The 17,280-nt window shown below is 43.0% G+C and overlaps 2 protein-coding genes across 7 annotated transcripts in view; both read right to left on the bottom strand.

Annotated features, from left to right (window-relative positions):
* Nucleotides 1-10,347, bottom strand: part of smtnb (smoothelin b) — a 35,423-nt gene extending 25,076 nt beyond the window's left edge. For 3 of the 4 annotated variants that reach the window (XM_011615688.2, XM_029829053.1, XM_011615689.2), the window contains exons 1-2: nucleotides 9,982-10,346; nucleotides 385-542 (exon numbers count right to left, since the gene is read on the bottom strand). In XM_011615688.2, the coding sequence (XP_011613990.2) occupies nucleotides 385-542; nucleotides 9,982-10,032 (209 nt within the window). In that variant the 5' untranslated portion in view covers nucleotides 10,033-10,346. Of the gene's footprint in view, nucleotides 1-384; nucleotides 543-9,981 lie in introns of all 4 variants that reach the window. The other variant, XM_029829051.1, reaches the window with a different exon arrangement.
* A 1,393-nt stretch (nucleotides 10,348-11,740) lies between these two features.
* Nucleotides 11,741-17,165, bottom strand: trafd1 (TRAF-type zinc finger domain containing 1). 3 transcript variants are annotated; one of them, XM_003974957.3, is made up of 13 exons: nucleotides 16,772-16,901; nucleotides 15,864-15,934; nucleotides 15,650-15,785; nucleotides 15,502-15,555; nucleotides 14,966-15,398; nucleotides 14,481-14,723; nucleotides 14,336-14,400; nucleotides 13,694-13,954; nucleotides 13,437-13,566; nucleotides 12,901-13,093; nucleotides 12,734-12,788; nucleotides 12,596-12,636; nucleotides 11,741-12,518 (listed from the first exon to the last, which is right to left on the bottom strand). In XM_003974957.3, exons 2-12 carry the CDS (start codon nucleotides 15,896-15,898, stop codon nucleotides 12,598-12,600), a joined length of 1,644 nt encoding a protein of 547 aa, XP_003975006.2. In that variant the 5' UTR covers nucleotides 15,899-15,934; nucleotides 16,772-16,901; the 3' UTR covers nucleotides 11,741-12,518; nucleotides 12,596-12,597. The 3 variants fall into 3 exon arrangements, with proteins under 3 accessions (XP_003975006.2, XP_011613988.2, XP_011613987.2); XM_011615686.2 differs by lacking the exon at nucleotides 16,772-16,901 and adding an exon at nucleotides 17,043-17,165 and having other exon boundaries at nucleotides 11,741-12,636; XM_011615685.2 differs by having other exon boundaries at nucleotides 11,741-12,636.
* Nucleotides 17,166-17,280: the final 115 nt, after the last annotated feature.

Genomic DNA, 17,280 nt, shown 5'->3' with positions numbered 1-17,280 from the left:
TAGCCAGTAGTCATAGTTTATTATCTGATGTGTGGTGTGAAACAAACACTTCTATGACTAAAAGGTATAAAGTGGAAAATATAACTTTCACAAGTTTATCAATCTCTACTTTGAGATTTGCTGCATGCTAGGGCTTCTTAAACACAAATAATCTCATGTTAACAGTCATATTAAGGTAACCGGCTTTCTTTTAGCCTACCCAGCAAAAAACGTATTTATTGACAAAACAGAATCGAAGCTGAGTTAAAACTTTCTGGATGTGACTGAGCTTAAGGTCTGCCCTTGAAAAACTGAGAATGGATTTTCACTGTTTCCTAAACAAAGTGGCAAATTTATATCAGGAAAGGACCATTACTTTAAAAGTTGACATCAGAGCTTGTATACCTGTGCTGGTTCTCCTTGTCCTCCTGCAGTTTGAGCCGTGTGGGACGAAATCTCTTAGTGGCCAGAGCGGCCTCCATGTCCTCGATCTCCCTCCTCCTTAATTCACGGATTGCTGAACGGATAAGACGCCTCTCGTCCAGATCCACGGTCCCATCCAGCTGCACAAGAAATACAACACTCAATAAAAGAATAAATCCCCAAAATAAAAGGCAGGAAATGCACAAACAAACAACCTGGTTATAGTCGATTGGTTATAGTCGATTACAATGCAACTCCGTAAATGAGTTTGTTTTAAAAAAAAATAGAACTGTTCTCTTCACTACTGTCACATTTGGCTGTTAATAAGCTGGGTCACAATCCTGGAAATATAGCTTTACAGGTACTAAAAAGACCCTGCTCAGCTCTGCTCGTGTGTGGTACGGTGGACGAGGGTCAGCAGGACCAACGGACAGCTAATAGTCTGGTGATGACAAGAGCTGTGAAGCCACTCATATGGAGACGGGAGGGCCTGGTCCTGAGCAGATGATGAGAAACAGCTACGACAACAGTTGGTGCTCAAAGAAAGACGCGTGCTGATCCGTCCAGGTCGAGACCCAGGTGTCCCCTCCACTCTGGCGGTAATTTAACCTGGCAAGTCAGCAGGAGGCAATGATGGAGATGACAAGGAGGCCCACTGAAACGCTCGCTGATCCACTTCAGGGGCAACTAATAGATCAAAAGCATTTTTGAAGCGAGAAGACTAATTAAGACGTGCGAGCGTGTGTAGAAAAGGAACACCTGCAGTCACTGACACAGATGCATTCATGTCCCTGACAGCTGCGTGTGTAACAGGGTATAAGACGCCTGTCAAATAAGAGACAGGCGTCTCCTTGAGACGACAGCAGGATCTTGTCAGCACACGCAGAGATAAGCGGCTCCTCGCGCTGCCCTTTCTGATCCACTTTACGCACAAGCGCACACTTGAAGCTCTTCCTGCTGCACCCGTTAAGACATGCAGAGTTTATACACTTTGCGTGTCTTTTTATTCCAACACAAAGAATCCTGTTAACCAAACAAGAGGGTTTTGAAAAGAAGATTGATGTAACCCTCCCAGTTGGTCCTGGAGGAGGAGGGGGCAGATCTCATGAGAGATGATGACCGCTCATTCTTTTGAAAGCTTGCTGTGGCCTGATAAAATACTGTGCTGCATGCTTTCCTCCCTACTCTAACTCATATGTTGCTATAATTTGTGGCAATTTAAAGTAGTGAGCTGACTAAAGAGAAGAAAGCATTTGGAAAGAAATGTGCCAGAAGAAAAAAGAGGGGGAAAAGGATGACAAACTGAAGAAATTAAAGTGGAGCTGAACCTGGGTATGCCTAAAAATGGGCAGATGGGAGCTGGGTGGGAAAGACTCAGTCATTGCATAGGTCATTCCTCACATTCCTGCTGACTCACAGGGAAAGAGATGGTCGTGAATTCTGCGAAACAGGAACTGGGCCTGGGTTCGATTCAGCAGTGCGATAACATATTAAACAGCATTCACCGGAAAAAGAGGAAATAAAAGCAGACTCCCTCTCATTTTTAGGCACTTCACTACATTTTCTGGCCGTAGCACCGGATCAAATTACTGAAATTGTGCACACTCACTCATGACATGCCCTTTAAAGGAAAATAGAGGAAAACAACAACATGGTCATTATAAATGTGGATAATAAAGGTTTAAACGGACCAATCAGGGCACAGCTTCATCCGGAGTCATTTGAATCATCTGCACTGCACGTGCCAACAAAAGGTCGGTGACTGCAACTGACGTTTCCTTCTTAGTTTGAAAAGAGGAGAAAATAAGCCAGTCGACCAATAGCTGCGTAGAAGGTTATACGAGTGGGCGTCACCTGAGCCAATAAAACACACCTTAAAATTGGCATCCTGTCAAGGAAAAATGGAATCACTGTAGCAGCAACGGAAACACACTTAAGCAGAAACAGAGTCCATTTGATAAAACATGCACAGTTTGGCCGTTACACGGGGGGGGGGGGGGGGGGAATAATGAGTTCACCCAGTTACACATTAACACCACCACTGACCTCTGCAGGGGCATTTTTCAAACCACACCATCGACCTCTGGTTTACCAACCGTCAACTGCGGCTCAAAACAACAGAAACAGAGCTGCCGTTATGCCCAGATGGAAAGGTTTCTATTGAATTTGACTCCACCGCCAACAGGCGTATGACTCAGAAGTGTACAAAACACAGATTGTCTTTACTGAAAATGACACGGTCGGCGAGGCTTTACGGAGGCTTTACGGAGCTGTCAGCACCTTTAATGACAGGGGTGTTTGCGTTGGCTCTGGATGGGGCTGATGGGGAACACGATGGAGAGGGAACTTGTGATTGACAGTCTACGAAGGATAAACAAAAACCTGTAGAATCTGGAGCTAATTATTCCCATTTAGATTTACTCACTCGGTGCTATTAAGCAAAGTATTTCATTGTTTTTCCACAAACATACAGAGAATTGCTATAATAAGCGGGCCTGCGAAGGCTTGCGCTGTCACCTTGAGTCACTTCCTGATACGGAGTCAAAACCTCAAACCTTTGCAAAGGCAACTTACTGACGCAGTTCAATCAATCACAGCCAATTAGAGAGTGCTTGTGGTTTAAGCTCTAATCCCAGCCAGCTGGTGTTTCACGACTGAGGATAAAAACACCCTCAACTGCTACACATCAGAGAAACTTATAGTATATATATGGTATCGTTATCCAGGTTACTCTTGTGTATCACCATACTCCTAAATAAAAGAGCTTAAGTGGTGTTTGATGTCCACAACTAAGCTAAACAAGCAGGAAGGCTGAGATAACGAATATATAAATAATGTCTTGACTCATCGTTAGAACATTGGCTAACAGAAATTGATAAATGGGTGTTTAAATGCTGTGTGTCAAGATACGGCTCTCCACGCAGGACTGAAGTCTAATGCCTTAGTTATGTACACTCATTACCACATTTTCTGTTCTGTTTTTTTATTTTTCCACCCAACCTTAAAATAATTCATGTATTTTTCCATTATAATGTGGTTTGCAGTGGCTCCCAGACACACCCAGGCTCATCTAGGACCCGAGTCCTGACCTTTTGACTCCCAGCGGGTGCGCATGTGCTTGAACATTATTTTCTACCTTGTGAACTCTAACATGCTGAGCAAATCCCCTCAGACAAAGGCATATGTATACCTTCCATGAGAAATGTGCACTCATGCACTGGTAACGTGTGTTGTGTGTGAAATGAAATAATTTCCAGCGGAGTGAGGTTAAAGTGCAGCCAGGCAGCAGATCGGATCAGTGCTTTAAACACACTTGTGTCGGGCCCACAAAGTGAGTTTGCCCTTATAAGGACACATAAGACCCTCCTGGTAGCAGGGCTGAGGCGGATTACCAGCTGCCACTGAGAAAGCCGGACCGTGGCAGACACAAACAAACAAGAACCTGAGGGTGAGAAGGTTCAGAAACAAGGGCATCGGTTCAAAACCGTTACTGCCTTAATTTGGGGCCAAGAGTCTGATGTAATGATTCATAAGCTTCAGCCTAACTTCTGAAATGCATACAGTAGGCCAGAGTGTACACACACACACACACACACACACACACACACACACACACAGAAAAAGAAACCTAATCTGCATAGACGAGAGCCCCGCAAGGCAAGACTTGTATTCAAGTTAAAGTTGGGGGAAAAAAAACGTTTCAATGCCCTTCGCCCTCAAAAATGAACAAAGAAACAAACTAGATCCAAGGTCGAAACTTATTGTCCTGCAGCGCTCAATGAGTCTCTTTTTTTTTTTAAAGAAAAAGAGGGGAAAGAAAGATTACCGTACATGCAGCTACGTGCTCTTTGTGAGTGTGCCTACACGTGCGGCCCGAGGCTTAGCTGTTGCTAATAATTGGATGGCGGGACAGAGGCCCAGGGCAACCAGGGAAACAGTGTCCTCTTTACACTCGAGGTCACACACAAAGAGCACACACAAGGAATGCATGTAGGTCAGAGGGGTTACGGGCACGAGGAATGTTCTATAGGAATAAATTGATGCCCTGAAGACAGATCTGAAGTCAGGTGTTCTGACTCAAGTTCTACATTAGTGCCTTAGACTGCACACACTGGTGGGCTAATCGTGCACAGGTGAAATATGCACCTTACAGCTTTGTTGCATAGCCGTCTGCTTGATAACTGAGATGTTCTGGAACATTTCAGCTGGCCGTTTTAGACATTTGTTCTCCCGGAGGTGCAGGTCAGGTCACTGGGAGATCAAGGTCAGTTACAGTCTAATCTGGAGAACAGGGCCCTCCTTTGTGGAGCTGCCCCCGTGTAGAAACGGTCCTTTAACTTGTGCCCATATGTGTGTTTGCTTTTTATCAATATAAATAATATTAAACATTAGAGGTCGAGCTGAAGCCCGACTGTACATGACTGTCTATTTTGGTCTAAAGAGAGAAGAGAAGGACATTGACAGAGATGTCCCACTAGAGAACAGAGGGGGGGAAACCTTCCACAAATGAGCTGACATCTTTAAAATGCTACGATGCTAACAACATTGTGCTGGAAAACAAAACACCAACATCCGCTGGACAGCTTTGAGTGGATCACAGGAAATGGCTCCTTCCTTTGGGGAGTTATTAGAGAAAACTCCCAAATTGCAGTATTTCTGCAGCTCTGATCCTCTGTATTTGTTTAATTTTTCAGAAAATGAACTAATTTCTGAAGCTGGTGAACTAGATAAATACTTCAGGTTTAGCATAAGAGCTAATACAACATTCTGTACTGCTGCGGGCTGATTTCATTTCTAATGACACCCCCCAGCTCCATAGTGGAATAAAAAACTGGGATTAGATCCAAAGACTGCAGGGATAAGTGACATTTGCCGGGATGCGTTGGGTGACCACAAGCATCTTAAAGAGCCGCTCCAAAATCACATTTCTTCAATCACCTTAGATGAGATGCGGCTGGATGACATTGGGAAAATTGAGAGTGGGATGTTGCTAACTGGAGACTGGAGAGAGGAAAAAGTCCAATCCCTTATCCAGACCTTTTCCATTCTGCAGCCTGATGAACCAGCGATATCAGAGGCCAACTCTGTCAGATCACTTAGGGTGAGGGTTTCAACAGGGTTCCAAGCAGCTGGTGCAGACGTTGAGGATCGTTACACATCATCACCAATCACATTCTTAATAAACTTTTAAATACGTTTCCCGCGAAGGGCTAATCCCCTGTTGAGGAATTTGCTAATTTCATCTGCCAATTCCACATTTTATAAACAGATTATAACTGGAAACATCTGCAGGTGGCTCAAGGGGTTAAAGCTCAATGGAAAGAAACACAACTGTACACATTTAGTGATAATATGCAAAGTTAAAGTCATTGTCATTGTAACGAATACTGCGTCATCAACCGTATGTGTTCTTACACACTTAAAACTGTAGGGGGCGCTGGTTTGTACAATTGGCAAACGCTAAGCATAAATGTTTTCTTTTAAATTAAGCACAAATGATAATAAAAATGAAATAGCTGAGTTTGTTTGAATTTGACTGATGATGTGTTCATAGAGTATAAATAGAGTGATTCCAGACATTAATGACTTTATCAAGCAAACTCCCGTACAGTCATTAATTCCCTCACAAAAGCGTTCTCAACACAAATATTTCTATTAAACTAAAGGTTAAGTGCAACATTAGTATGACTTTATTTCAAATAGACAAAATATGACCTGTTGTGAGCACTTTATACTTATTTTATTGTATAATTTTAACTATATTATATTTGTTAGGTCCATTTCAAAACAAGACCAAACAATCCTCTTTCAGAAAGGGTGACACACTGAACTGAGTTTCAACTTTTAATAGGAAATAAATGTTTGTTGAAATGCATCAGGAAGTGTCCGTTTAGTGAATTATTGTCCCAGTGGAATAAATGTAAAAAAGTCCAAAAGTAAACTTTGGTGGCCTTTATGCAGGCATCACGTGCACGGCTTGTTTTTTCCTCATTGCTTCAGAGCCCAACTCAGTGTGTCATTTATAGCTGTATCCTGAGACGTTGGTCTTTTTTCGTTTAAGTCTTATCTGCCGTCATGTGTTTGGATAGAACCCATCACAGGCTGAGTTGTACAGGCAGAGGCTGTAAATCAGCTACAGATAATAGCTTCTAAGATGTCAGCTTCAAAGGAAAAACTGCCTCGGCCTGCAAACAGTTCACAACCTGCGTCTTCATTACCTCCTCGTCAGCAACTTTGAAACTTAATCACACAGGAAATGCTTTATGGAAATGCGAGGGGAGGATGTATACCTGTGAGAAAGATGACAGGCTCGGCAGAAAAACAAAAACAGGTATTCACTGGAGGCAGCATTTTCTCCATTTTAGCAATCCTGTCAGGGAAACACCCCATAAACAATCACAATGGTCAACAACAGTATGTAAATGCTGAAGCAGTGGGCGCCGGTGGTCGGGAATAATGAAACACTTCTCCGTGATGGTTTGCTTTGCAGCAGAGAGCTTTCAAAGGGACCTGGTGCGTGCGACGGCTCGTATGCCAAACGCTTCTTTGAATGAAATGAAATGTTTTGTGACGGCAGACAAAACTCGGGACAAGCCTTGCAACATTGTGCAAACATTTTCCCGGTTCTTCGTCCGTCTGAGAAGCGTTACGTTTCCTGTAGTCGTGTCTTTTTTGTTTTTCAAAGCTGAAACAATTGAGCAACGAACAGCAGCAATATTAACTTTCGCAGCACTTGAGTCGATTCTTTTGTCCTATTTTACACTAAAAAAAATCCCCCAACAGCTAAGTTCAATTAAGATGCGGTCGTTGCTTCATATTGCAGCAGATTTTTCTGGTGTATTTGCTCCAGATGATGACATTTAGGATGTCACTAGGGAAAATGAGGAGAACCTGGGACTGTTTATTTCTTTTCCAACTGCAACCATGCGAGGCCTCAAGTCACAAAGGGTCCAGATCACAACAAAAGCATACCCCAGGGGTCCTGTATTTCACAGGGACCAGGGTCCACAGAGTGAAACTGCCCTATTTTAAACATGGGTGAATGCTTGCTGATCACCAGGGAAAATGGAGGCTCACAGACCTGACAAGGCGAGTCACAAATCAGCATCTCAGACTTGCAGTATGTGAAATGGGTCCAGACTGGCGCCAACGGCGGAAAAGTTTCCCCCCGGTTGAATTCAATTTCAAAAAGACAAGACTAACATGTAATAATAAATCACACTGTGAAGGCCAAAAGACGTTTCTAAAAAATGCTATTGTGATATTTGTAGCATGTTAGATTTTGGACTGCGCAGGTGAGATGACAGAGGGGAGATAATCAGAGCCGACAGTCAAAGCCGGCGTCCAGACAGCGGGAATGGATCAGGATGCAGGTTTGAAACGGGAATGTTGGAATGCACCAGAAGACAGAGACACAACCGCTGATAATCAGCTACCTGCAAATCAGATGAATAAATCAATCACTAATCAACAGGTTGGAGTGATTTGGATGGCAGAAGACTCTTTATCCCACAAGGATCAGGCTAATGACCTACAACAACCACCCCCTGAAGAAAGTGGAACGCCAGCTGATACACCGTGGATGCGTAAATAACTGGGGTGGTCCAGAGTAGAAGAGAAATGCTTTTCCTGGTTTCTATGGAATGGATTAGATGGGTAATACAAAAGGGAGTCTGGGCTCTGAATAGTAGTGTAGAGATGGGATTAGCAGCGTTAAAGAGGCCGCCGTTTGACCTTCTGACTGTTTGGGCCATTAAATACAACAAAGGTCTGGGGTTGGTATTCATCATTCAATTGTTTAAACCCAAACCCCAGCGACGCCCACGTTAACGGAGCCTGCACGTCTGAATATTCACCATCCTGAACCAATGCGCAGAAAAGTGATCCTCCGTTTGCAACCTCCACACAAATCAGAGCGGAGCCACAAACCCGTCGGAGTTTAATCAGCAGAGTTTTAACTCCGGTTCACTGTGGAAAACCCCGACACTCGAGTCACAGACATCATCGGTGGAAACGTGGGATTTTGGTGACCTTATCACTGGAGGGAAGCTGTGAGGAAGAGCCTCAGCACAGGGCAGCAGGGGCATTTTTAGATCCACTTTACTCTTGTACTGAGTGTCACATGATGATAAAGCCCTTAAATTCCAGCGTCTGTATCTGTCCACAGCACCTGGTGGCACAGGATCCCATATGGCATCCTTTTATGTCTATTTTCTCACATTGTTGCTGTATAAATTAACTGAACTCAGCCATTCCTTTCGTTAAATGTAAGCCATTATGTTGACACTAAATTATGATTTCCAAATTATTCCTCTATTTTTGCCATTATCATAAGTCAGGTGTTTTATGAGAATAAAGTCCCTGTCCAGACAAGTTGAGACCTTTTGTAAAAAAAAAAAAAAAAAGAAAAGAAAAAAAGTGCAAACTGTCTGTCTGCATGCTGTTTAAAAAGTCTCCAACAGGTCAACAAACCATCACATTCATACGCCAGCGCTCTCCAAAGTAAACAGTCCATTTGGCGATCTGTGATTCTGACATGGCCTCTTCCAGAAGGAGCTCGGGAACGTAAATTGTGAGTTTAATGTCCACAGACGTTTGAAAAAAAAAACAACAAAAAAAACACCAAGTGCACTTCAGGCTGATTGAAGATTGACAGCACTAATTTTTCACTGCACAACCATAACTGGCCCTGATTTCCAACGCTGTGCTCAGTGTATTATGTTATTACACAAAAGCCTGCAAGTGCAACTGTGGGACACGACTTTTGCACATTCCTAATGTTGACTTGCAAAAGATGGCGTGTGACGATGTGTAGCAGACAGGCTGACTCATGCACGCTTGTAAAGGCGTCTGTGTTACAGGTGTCATGATGTGTGGCTGTCAGACGTCCTCCGCTTCAGGAAATAATTAAGGCATGACTAACGGAATTTCTGCCCCTGGAACACGTTCACCTTTTAAGATTGATACACCATCACACCTGTGTCATAATGTTTCACGATGACTAAAATGCACTTCATCATCCTGTCTTGAGGGAACACGCATTACAATCTTTTTAGTGTTTCATAATAGAAACAAGTGTGACATGTTTCTACACAATCATGATAAATGAGTGACCAAAGTCACTTCTACATTTGTAAACTCAGGTTTGGCTTCATGGATTCTTTTCTCAATAGTGCAGACAATACAAAGTTTAACAATTTGTCAAATCACAAGCAATACAATAAAATAAAAGGAATATTAACTAAATCTCCAACACACATTTATTCACCTGAATGCATATTTTTGAATGAAAGTTATTGTAAGTCAAATTTATTTGAAAATGTTAAGATCTAAGAGTGGATAAACAATAATAATGATGCTCTAATTGTGAAAACGCTGAATTTAGATTTGAATTGAATCGTAATTAATGTAATTAATTATGTCAAACTAGTGGAGGCTACGGTGAGCTTCACTGGATGTGCCGACAAGATTTTCCTGAATTTCCATTTTTCCTGTGGATGCCGGATAAGTGTCTACTGTCCCACTGTTCCCAGTCGGGGAGCACCAGTGGTCCAGTTGCATCTCCATGCATGCACTCACCAGGGCTCGGAGAGAGGACTCGTCCAGCGAAGAGTAACTTTCCACGGACATGGTGAGCGGTGCCGGGCGCAGCTGCGGGCCGAAGGTTCGGTCGGTGCTCCTTGATGGGATCTTCCGTCCGCGTGCGCACTGCCACCTGCGAGCCTCGAGCCGGTTTGTTGGCTTCTTCTTCTTCTTTTTCGGTTAAACGCACGTTGCCTCAGACTCCTGCGCAGTAAACCTGGGTGTCTGGCCTGACTCACGCGTACATTCGTCTCCCGCCTGAAGACAGCATGCTCCGGCCTCCTTTTGTCTCCGCTCTGGCGATGACAGCAGTCAACTGACCCACACTTTCTTCCAGGGGAACGTTGGCAGCTTTTTGAAAAGAGGATTCCCATTGAAAGGTGTAGCCCCGCCCCTTCTCCCGGGGTCAACGGGCGCCACCGTGCGGAGACATGTTGACCTGCGCCCGGGTCAAGCGCTTTAATTTTTCCAATTCGATGACGCGAAAGGCAACTTTATTTTGATTAACATTGATACAAATCAGCCGGGGATAAATAAACCAATGCGTTAATCACCAGTTTGTTAACTCCACTTTACGTTTCTCAGACCAAAATTGCAGCTGAACTGGTTCTGCCTCTGCTTTGAGGTGCTGCTGAACCGGTTCTTAGCCCGATTTGAGTCGGTGGGAACGTGAACCATCCGTCTGGCTCCAGACACCAGAAGCCAGACCCTCATCCTTCATCCTGCAGATGTCACACGCTCAGCACAGGGAAAGCAGCGGGCCTAGACGTGGTCCCCAGACAAGTCCTCTGGAACTGTGCCATCTTAAACCTCTATCACAGTGGTCCTACTACACCTGGATCCTGACAAGTTTGCATACCGAGCCAACAGGTCCACAGACCATCTGGAGCTACAGAGGACATACTATATGACTGGCTAATCTGCATTTAAAACCATCCACACCGGCAGCAGATGTCCAACCTGGATATAATGCCCAACTTCTGCCTTTGGATTAAGAACGTCTTGACAAACAAGCCCCAGTCAGTCAAAATGGGCCTGCACCTCTCCTCCACTCTTACATACATGCAGGGGCCACCACAGGGCTGTGTGCAGAGCCCTTTTCTCTACTCTCTGTACATACAACTGCACTCCACCATCACAAGGACATACGGAGGTGACACAAGGAACTGATCAGCAATGCCGACGAGAGCTTACAGGCAGGAGATACCAAGGCTGACAGGAAGAAGCAGGACACCCACACACCTCTACACATCAATGCCGGGAGGGTGGAGAGTGTCCAGCTCCAAATTCTCGGGGAGCTGGACACTCTCTACCTCTCTACATGGACAACAAGCAGCACAGCAATAGTGAAAAGAGCACAGCTGTGACTATATCAGGAGAGCTAATCGCTCTCAGGACACCACCTTCAACCCTCGGTGCTTTCAGAGGGCAAACAACATTCTAAGACTCTTTCCATCCTGGTAATTATCTGTTTGAACTTTTGCCCTCCGGGAACCGCTACAGGTCCATCAGAACACACGCCAAAAGAGTAATGAACAGTTTTTATCCCGAGACTATCGGCACACTCAACTGACCTGAAGCAAACCCACGACTATCTGTCAGGAGTTTTGATTCGACGGTTACAGTCATTTATCCTGACTGACCCAGTAAGTGAACATAATAAGATAAATCACACTGAGAAATTCTCTTTTGAAGCTAATTTATAGGAACAAGATAATAATGGTCTTTTAAATAAATAAAAAAAAGGCACCACAAATTTACCCATAAAAGATTTAATGAATTTTCACTTAGAGTACAGGAGGTGCTGCTTTATAAAGTAACAGGTAAGAGTTGAAGAACCTTGAATGCTACTGCTCATTATATTTTTTTTTTCTGGTCACGGATTTATGTTATTTGTTCCTCAAGCCCTTTTAAATAAAATTATCAAAGTGCTTTGGATAACATCTAAATTTATCAGAGAATATTCCTGAAAGATCAGAAAGAAAATTCAAAATGCCCTTAAGGAAAGTAACAAATGTGGAGATGCAAAAGATATACACATTACACAATAATAAATCACATTACATATAAATTAAAGGACATAAAAACAGGTTGGAAACTAGGTCTTAGGAGACACTCAAAAAACTGGACAGGCACTCATTAGATACACAAATGTGTTTTTTTTTGTCAAGATCTGTCTTGATTAACAATAACTGATGTGTGTCTTGATGTGTCATAACAATAATTGATGTATTCCTGTTTTCTCAGATTGTGACAACACAAATCCACACATCCTACTCATCACGCTGAATAAAAACAAGTTAACAGGAAAGGAAATTCAACCGACAACTTTTCTACTAGTGCCAATGATAAGTCAGAAAGTTGCTATATGCCACTGCAGGTGTACATCAAGAAAGGCTGTTGTGGATCTTCTTTGAATCTTCAAAGAATAATGGCACCTGTGGGGATTACTGGAACTGACAGCTGATATGGAAGATCTCTACCAGAACATTCACTTATGAGCACGAACGGAGTACATTTCATTTTGGGAAAAGCTAAAAAAAAAAAAAAGTTAAAGATTAGAGAAAAGCACATTAGTAAATGGGTTTTGCTTGTGTCCACATGTTCCCACCCTCAGTCCTCATCCTGCTCTTCATTCTGCTTCTTGGGCAACTGCAAATTGGGGAAACATTTTCTGACTTGGTTAATCAGAGGTGACAATACAGGTAACTTTTAGTAAAGCTTCATAACAACGGGAAAAATGATGTACCATTGTTGCCGGGTTGCCTTTTCTCTCTCTGCCTTTATCTCCTGGTACATTTGGCCTGGTTAACAAAAGAAATTAGAACAAAGTGTAAACATTCTAATGAATGTCAAACATGACTTTCCTGGCAGCTTGATCAGAGCTTTTAACCATGTAGTGACGGAGACACGGACCTCTCGGCGGTACTAAAATACGGGTGAAGCCCTTCCACATCCGCGCCACTCCCACTGGGTCCGTCTTTGACCGAGACATTATTGTTGTAAGTTTTCCTTTGAATCGGTGGGCCGGGGTTGTCTTGGTGCCATTCCTCTCCAGCATATCCAGATGTTACATCTCCATCACATTTCAAATCCGCCCACAATTCATCTGCAAGTACAACGACGCGCACGTCAATATTAGACACAACATAAGTTTTACTAGTATTTGCTCCCAAAATCTCTGGTTTCTAATGATGATAAAAACTGTTTCTATTCTGATGCTAGAACTTTTTACTTTTAAATATCTCCTACTTGACTAAAACAATGCAATTCAATTTTGTTCACCTTTTGAAGACATTATTTTGAGATATGATCTTGCCACTGGGGCCGGTTTTATATCTAGTTTGGCTTGCTGTGCAGCTTAAACCCGTTTGAGTTTAAATAAACCAGCTAAGTCACCTCATCACATCTTATCTATTCCATATTCATTTAGAGTTTAATTCATGAGGCACCTTGACGCTTCTTTCTCCTCTGACTCTCTGAAGACATCCACCCAAAGGTTTCATTTCCATGACTTTTGAGTGGTGTCTTTGTTACATTGTTCAGTGGGAGGGCCAACTGGGGACGCATATCACATTTGTCCTAAAAGCACAAAAACAGCAAAAAAACAAAACAACAAATGACACTATTGTTGAACATCATTGACAAAATGCGACTCATTATTTTGACTAGCAATGACAACTTTAAGACCTTTTTCTTTTTGACAGACCTGATGGTGGAAGACAACAGCCTCTTCTAGAGCAACCCCACAGAATTCACAGGGAATAACCACGTCGCCATCTAGAGGACTCCTCGGGGGACTTTCGGAGGACAGGCAGACTGACTGTGGGGCTGAGAGTATGTTTGAAGCCATTGTGTCAGAGCTGGTGTCCGACACCCCTGAAGTACTCCTGTTCATTCCACCTGCTTTAGGTGGAGATGCTGGGTGCTTACTGAAAGATGCAAAAGCAGAGGCGGGACTGCAGCCAGTCTGAAACACACAAACAAAACAGTGCGTATAAAGTCAGGGAAATTCATTTCCCACCATGACCACATTGTCATTTTATGAACATTTGCTCACTGCTCCCTAAAAACCAGTAGCAAACATGAAGGAATGGCAGGAACATGAAGAAATGCATAGTTGTGGTCAGAGTGGGGATGAATGACCAAAAAAAGGCAGTAAATGAAGTAAATTGCTGCATATCACTGCAATCCTGTAGGTGGCGCTACAGATCATGAAGAGAAAGGAGGTAAAGCAGAGTGGTCATGTCTGCTTCTCATTTCCATGGCTGCAGTTGCACCAGACCAAACCAGATACTGATGATGATGATGATGATGATATATCACATTAAAACACAATCTCCAGACAAACCTGATGCAAAATAAGGTCGTCTTCAGGAAACAGCTCTTCACAAAACTCACATGGTAGCATGATACCTAGTAAAAAAAACAAAAAACCTCAATAATTATTGAAATACTTACAGATACAGTTAAAGTTTACTGAACAATATGTTTACCCATTTGACCAGGGCTGTCCACTGGACTCATGTCTGGAGTGAAGTTTTCATTTACAGTGGTACTAAACGTCTCCTGTAACGCTCGGGTGGCTTCTACGCTTCCCGCCACCGAGTCCCCATCACTCTGCAGACTGAGAGCCAGCATGTAGTCCAGATGTAACAAATCGGCATCTGGTGTGACATCCCTATTCGACCACACGTTACCGCAGCCGCTGCTAGTCAGGAAGTCACTCTGATTGTGCACTATCAAGAGAAAAAGTTGTTATTCAACAGACATTCAGAACAGTCAACTGCAACCATTTTCCTCCAGTTTCAGAGGAAAAATTAAAAAGGGACCTGGTGAGTCAACGGATTCAAGAAGCCTCAGGGGAAAGTGCAGTATACTAGAACCCACTAAATAAATGTATTGCAACAATCTTTAATAACAAAGAAGAGAAAAGCTTCAGTTTAATAGTGAATACTACTCAGATTAGTAATAAACTCACCATGTCTGGGTGCTGTATTTCTCAGCGAAGTGTTCTTCCATTCTTTTGAACCATGCTCTCTGGAAGTGTTATGGACCTTTTGATCAAATGACCACGGAAGGTCCTGTTGTTTTGTAGCGCAGACGTTATTATTCTTTGCTCCCCTGTCCTGTGATTGTAGAACGTTTCGGGTGGCGTGGGCTTCGAACCACGATCCCCGGGTCAGTGGGCCTGTTGGGTTTCCAGTTGCTCGGCTGTTGTTCCTCTCTTCGGGGGTGAGGCTTCCACATAAAAGTGGGTGCACTGCTTTTTCCCTCAGCATTACATTGCCCTTGCAGTGAATGCAGGGCTCAGTGCGTGTGCCACAGTAATCTTCATGCTCTTTGCACTGACTGTATGCGATTTCCAGGTCACAGTACTGACAGGGAACCAGCCGCTGAGGGCATTCTGACTTCTGACAAAGACAATGAATGAGCACAATTTAACACAAGGATCAATTAGAAACTTATTATAGAAAATTATTAGAAACATGCACGAGATAGGCTCTTAATGGATACCTGATGAGCGCCAATCTGATGTTTTTCAAACTTCAAACCACACTTGCACGTTATCTGAAATCAGTAAAAATGCAGTTCAAGGCTCTTCTTGTGGGCATTTCCACAGGACTAAAAATTAGTTCAGTGTTGTTAGTTTTGTGTCCAATACCCGAGTGTGCTCCTCTTGTTTGTGTTCCTGAAGATCGGCCCGTGGAACTGGCTCGTGGCAAACACTGCAAAGTGCGATGTTTCTTCGACAGTGGATCTCATGGGTGGTAAAGTTGGCCACTGGGATGTTACGTTTGCTAAGAAGGTCAACAAATCCATTAAAACCCGTTTCCTTTCTTAGCACTGACTTCAGGCAGATCATTGACCATACTCACCAGTTTCCACAGAACTGTGTGCTCTCGTCAGCCATTGCTTTTGTGTAGTCTCACTGTAACATGAGTTGACACTGAAACAAGGAAAGAAACTCCCAAATTATCGATCACACCATAACAAAAGTCTGTGCACAATTTGCGATGGTGCTTTGGTTATTCCCTTTGACACAACCGGTTATGCATGCTCGGAATACATAGGGGACTCAAAAACAGGGGTTCCGACCAAACCAAAGTGGAGAAAACTAAATACGAAAGCCCAGTTGAGGTCCAGTGCCTCTGCAGGGCGACCGGGTGTTCAAATACCTGCAGACTCCGACCCTTTAACTTCAAGGAACCAAGGCCAGGGGCCTGATTAGGACAAGGAACCTCCTACTATCTTTTGATTAACCACTATTTACGACTGTAACTTACCTTACCAACAGATGCATATACGTACAACTATATGAGCCCTACAACTATAGAATATGTACATCTGTATGTACGCAACGCCAGATAGCAACGATAAGTTCATCACCTCTGCAACCTATAACGCTTTAAGCTTCCTACCCAATCTCAACTTGTGAATATATACACAAAAATCCCAGCCAAATTCATCCAAGCAGTCCATGCAAATCCATAATCTACCGCCCCAAGCAGCAATCGGTCATCATACACTCTCGAATAAATACATTCACGCAGGTAGCTCAACTTTAGCTAGCAAAAGATAGCCATACAGAAATATTTAGTGAAACTTGGAGGAAAAACTACAGTTAACTTTTACTTTACTTTCGGTTCAAGATATCATGTAGTGTGAAGGCTTTTAATTAGCCAACTTTAGCTGTTTAAATTTGGCATGGAATTCAAACGAGGTCCCATTTTGGATTCCTACCAGCAGGCAACACAAATAAAGACGTTTATATCGCAACATTTACCGGTTGTTTATCAGCTGATTAACGCGGAATCAAGAAGAAATTAGAAGATCAACAGCAACCTGCTGATAGCGTTGGTAAATTAGTTCGTTTCCTTTTAACTTTGTTCACAGCTGAAAAATTTGGTACCCCGCGATTGGACTTTCAGGGTGTTGCTGCCGTCCTTAACATAAGCATATTAAAACGAAACCTGTATCATATATTGTACAACACTTCACTTTCCTAACGAACAGTAAATACAATGTGATCTGTATTTTTTTAAGAGGTCAGTTACCATCACGGTCCGAGATCAGGAGATGCCACCGTAAGTCCAAACACAGGGTAACAATAAACTCTTAAAACTCGCAGATGGTTGGTCAAATAAACCACGTGACATTGTACGTGCGTTAAAATGATTCGGGTAGGAACAAGGAACTTTTAGTTTCTATTTCAGGAAATTAATGAGTAATGTCTTTACTTCGTCAAAACAGTATGTTTTATCTCTTAACAGTAGAAATAACAGAAAATAATAG

This window comes from Takifugu rubripes, chromosome 21 (assembly GCF_901000725.2).
Source record: "Takifugu rubripes chromosome 21, fTakRub1.2, whole genome shotgun sequence".
NCBI classification, from domain to species: Eukaryota; Metazoa; Chordata; class Actinopteri; order Tetraodontiformes; family Tetraodontidae; genus Takifugu; species Takifugu rubripes.
The sequence above is the reverse complement of the archived record's forward strand: the minus strand, read 5'-3'. Positions and strand labels throughout refer to the sequence as shown.

What these genes read in the sequence shown, in the direction of transcription:
- trafd1 (XM_011615686.2), bottom strand. Translation starts at nt 15,898, where the DNA reads ATGGCTGACGAGAGCACACAGTTCTGTGGAAACTG. An exon ending in ATCAGATTGGCGCTCATCAG is followed by an intron (nt 15,399 to 15,501) that starts GTATCCATTAAG and finishes TGTCTTTGTCAG; the next exon opens with AAGTCAGAATGCCCTCAGCG. An exon ending in ACGACCTTATTTTGCATCAG is followed by an intron (nt 13,955 to 14,335) that starts GTTTGTCTGGAG and finishes TGTGTGTTTCAG; the next exon opens with ACTGGCTGCAGTCCCGCCTC.